Here is a 3,887-nt window from a genome sequence, read left to right on the forward strand (position 1 = left end):
TATATAATGCTAGTACTTAATAATTTTATTTATCTTTGAGATAGATGGGATACTTTTACAGCCTACTGATTTTAGGATTTTTAAGGCACTAATCTTCATTTCCCCTTTAGAAGGATTATCCCTACAGCCCCTCTCCACCCTCAACATTAATTGGAAGGGGCACAGGATTTTTATTTGGAATGCAGTATTTTTATCAGGCAACCTTTATTCCTGTTATGTTATTCTGTTAAGACATTACCTACTTCTACAATTTTGTTCATCTTTTTAGCAACACACTAGAAGAGCCACAAGCTAGTATAAATGGTATTTCACTCCCTGAAGTCAGTCACCAATAATTCACATCTTGATAAAACTGAAGGGACACTGTATGAAATGCCGATTAAATTAGCCTCCACAATAAGTCATCACAAGATTGTCTACTCAAGACAGTGTTGCCACCGAATAAGAATCTCTGAATGTCTACATTTGGCATATTAAAAAAAAAAGTCCCACAGCAGCAGCCACTAAAGGAAAATAAGACAGCCATTAGAACCCATGCAGCATATTGCAAGAAATCCTAAGAAGAGATTCGTATCACCTCTTGCCAATAATAATGTTGCAAAAATATTCTTTTAAAGTCTTCTTTTAGAGATTTAGAGGATATCATGAACTGCTGTCTTCCATGAGCAACAGAAAATATTTTGGTTCGGTGAACTACAGGTGTTGGGCTATTAGTCCATTATAAAGTGGCAGGTCCTAAAGTGTGTGATAATTTCGGTCTTTCGACTTGCAGAATTTGTACAGAAAGAAAATAACAGCCTGCAGACCCAGAACAAGGACAATTCCACCTATGAAACTCGCAGCATCAAATGTAGATTTGCGTGGAGAAGGTGCAGGAGTCACAGTAGCATTTGTACCTGTTAAACACCACAACAGAGTTTGTGAGTACACAATGCTCACAGCAGTTTTACAGATTTTAGTACTGGTTTGTTTGTATTAACATTACTCAAAACATCCATATACCAATAAGAAAACATAAATTAATTAAAAGTAAAGACATGTCAGAAGCTACACTTAGATTAGCAATACTGAAAGTCTGATTAAATACTGTTTGTACAAGCCTAGAGCTATTTATACCCAAACTACTCCGGACCTCAATACTGAGCAAGTCCCAGCTGGACTTCACTTGACCTTCAAAAAGTCAAAGCTTTCCTCCTTTACACAGAAGTATATCACTGATACGCTCGCATGCAAAACACATTTTCCAATCTCTGCTGTTTGCTCCAGTTTTTTTGCCTAAATTAAAATTAAATTATCTTCCATCTACTGTACTTTACCTCAAGAGTTATGCTTAAAGAAATCAGCTGAAGCCAAAACCTGTATGGATCTGGAAGTAACACCATCTGCTGATGGCAAGGTTTAAAGGGCTTTACTTTACAAGAGCTTTTCATGCAACGGCATACTCAGGACTGATGCCGAAATAAAATACTTCAGCTTATCCCAATCACTGTAGCCCAATTTTTTTTTTAAATAGGTATCCCACTGTTATACTACAAGTGAAAAACAAAATATAAATACCACCTCCCAAAGACAAATGAGTTAACAAGCAACTTCCAGCCACGCTATTAAAAGTGGTCAGCTGATTTCATTTGACCAAATATGTTTCTGAGTTCCAATATCTTGCGGACCAGCTCGGTTTCTTAACGTATTACCGTGCTACATACATACATCACTTTAACAAAATTAGATGTGCCATAAAGTTTGAAGCGACAACAGCAGATACACCAATACTACCTTAATGTTGTCAGCAAAAGTAAGTCTTTCAAGATAACAATTTTAAACCCACACTAATTTCTAAGTATTTTATGCTTTAATTATACGAGTACTCGCAGTTACCTGGAACACTGGTTGTTGTGGTAGCTGCAGTAACAGCAGTCGTAGGTAAAGGAGCATGTGTAGTTACATTGGTGACGTTAGCTGTTTGAGAAAAGAGAGTACATGCATATCATAAGCTTCAGGAGTGAAGTCTGCAAGCACTGAAGTTCTCATGTAAATTAAATTTGTCTTGTTTAGCTCAAACAACAATAAGCTTTGACCTCAGACTGTACCCCACACAATTTATATGTTCAGCTGCATGGTATTAAGACGAGTTTCTGCAATAAGGATTTTTTTTTTTTCAACATGCGTGCCATTGTTATCAAAATATTCCAAGGCTCTCCACAGATCAGTGTTTCTTCATTCAGACAAAACCACATTTTTTTCCATCACTAATATAAATGTTGGTATCCAAACAAGAATCAAGACACCTGCTTGAAGACAACTGAATCTGCAGTGAAGCAAAGGACTTTCATTAACAGCCCTTAGAATCACTTAGGATTTACTGTGCTAAAAAAGTATTTAGTGTAGTATGTCTAGACAGCACATAACACTTACAGGATAGCAAAGCTTCCTCTTTCTTCCCCCTGTCCCCAGAACACTAACTGTGAATGCCACCATTGGAATAAGCAAACTCTCACTTGTAGATAGACCATTCTCTGAAAGCTCTTCCATTATCAAGCCACAACACTGTGTCTCTGACCACCTCCCCCACCCCCCAACTAGTATTATTAAAAATTAATCAGTATTCCACTATGTGCCTGGGACAAGTGCCAACATTTGTAGGTTTTCTCAAACCTATACATCAACCTATTGTACATTAGGCTGTTCTGAGCCTAATCAAGTATCAACTCATTACCTCTGAGCACCCTAAAGCAGCAGATGCTTTTAAAGATGAGATTTTTTTTGTTAAGAACTTCACTGCTAAGATGGTAGCACATGTGAGAATAGAAATTTTTGAACTGAGCCAAAACAACAACAACAAAAAAAATCAAACTCATAAGAACTCATGATTAGTGGCGATGACTAATCTAATTCAATTACCACTGAGCAAATTCTTAATTATATCAGAAAGAAGCATTTTCTCTGCTACAGCTTTATAAAATCCACTTCTTTCAAACCTTGGCACTGTTTATGTATTCCATACATCAGATGTTTAGCAGTCACGCTACTACAGTGACCTGTGGAGAACGCCCTTGTCCTTCATTTTGTTCACCAGTTCCTAGTTTATTGCCATTCTATGATCAGTCGCACTATATTACCTATAGTAGTATGAGCTGTGGTAGCAGAACTGGCTGTGGTAGTATTGGAAGATGCTGTGGTGGCATTGGAAGGTGGTGTGGTACTATTGGAAGACGGCATAGTAGTATTGGAAAGAGGAGCAACTGTAGAAGCTATGAAAGAATAAGAAGTTGTTAAAGAAATTAATGAAGGTATTTAACTTAAAAAAAAAAAACAATCTCAAAAACAAAATGGAGGAGCAGCAGGCTGAATTTTAGGGAATTCATACAGCACCAAGTTCCACTGAAGTTTTGGGTTGAAATTACAAAGCAGATGAATGTTCAAACAGCAAAAGTTGCATGAGTGAACATATGAAAGACCTTGTCACAGGCAGCCCAATCAAGGCAGCGTTCAACTGGCAACTCAAGATTCCTCTGAACAAACAGAAGGGAGAGGAGATCGACTGTACAAGCACAAACTGTGCGTGCCTTACACAATGGGAAACGAGGTATTCAGTACTGCTTCCCAACCTCACTGCAACTAGAACTGAACCTGACCTACCAAGTTCAACTAGGAATCAGAGTTGCTAGACAGCTGAACCAGTACAGGGGAAAACCAAGACATCCTCAAGAACTTCAAAACATCTGAGAGATGTTGCTGGTTGTAGGTGCTCTTAGATTCGGCACGTGCTGTAAACAAAACCAAACTGTGAAGCCTTCTGCAACCTTCTGTGTTAACAGAGTTAATCACACATGGACAGCTTATCTAAACTGTTGCTCAATCATACACAGATGTATCAGCAAGCTTCCTGC

General features: G+C 38.0%; 1 protein-coding gene across 1 annotated transcript in view; it reads right to left on the reverse strand.

Annotated features, from left to right (window-relative positions):
- Positions 1–221: 221 nt before the first annotated feature.
- CD164 (CD164 molecule, sialomucin) overlaps positions 222–3,887 on the reverse strand; it is a 6,664-nt gene continuing 2,998 nt past the window's right edge. The window contains exons 4-6 of the mRNA XM_010194160.1: positions 3,117–3,248; positions 1,876–1,956; positions 222–896 (exon numbers count right to left, since the gene is read on the reverse strand). Coding sequence (XP_010192462.1) covers positions 736–896; positions 1,876–1,956; positions 3,117–3,248 — 374 coding nt within the window. The 3' untranslated portion in view covers positions 222–735. The remainder of the gene's footprint in view (positions 897–1,875; positions 1,957–3,116; positions 3,249–3,887) is intronic.

This window comes from Mesitornis unicolor, unplaced genomic scaffold (assembly GCF_000695765.1).
Source record: "Mesitornis unicolor isolate BGI_N332 unplaced genomic scaffold, ASM69576v1 scaffold36301, whole genome shotgun sequence".
Classification (NCBI taxonomy): domain Eukaryota; kingdom Metazoa; phylum Chordata; class Aves; order Mesitornithiformes; family Mesitornithidae; genus Mesitornis; species Mesitornis unicolor.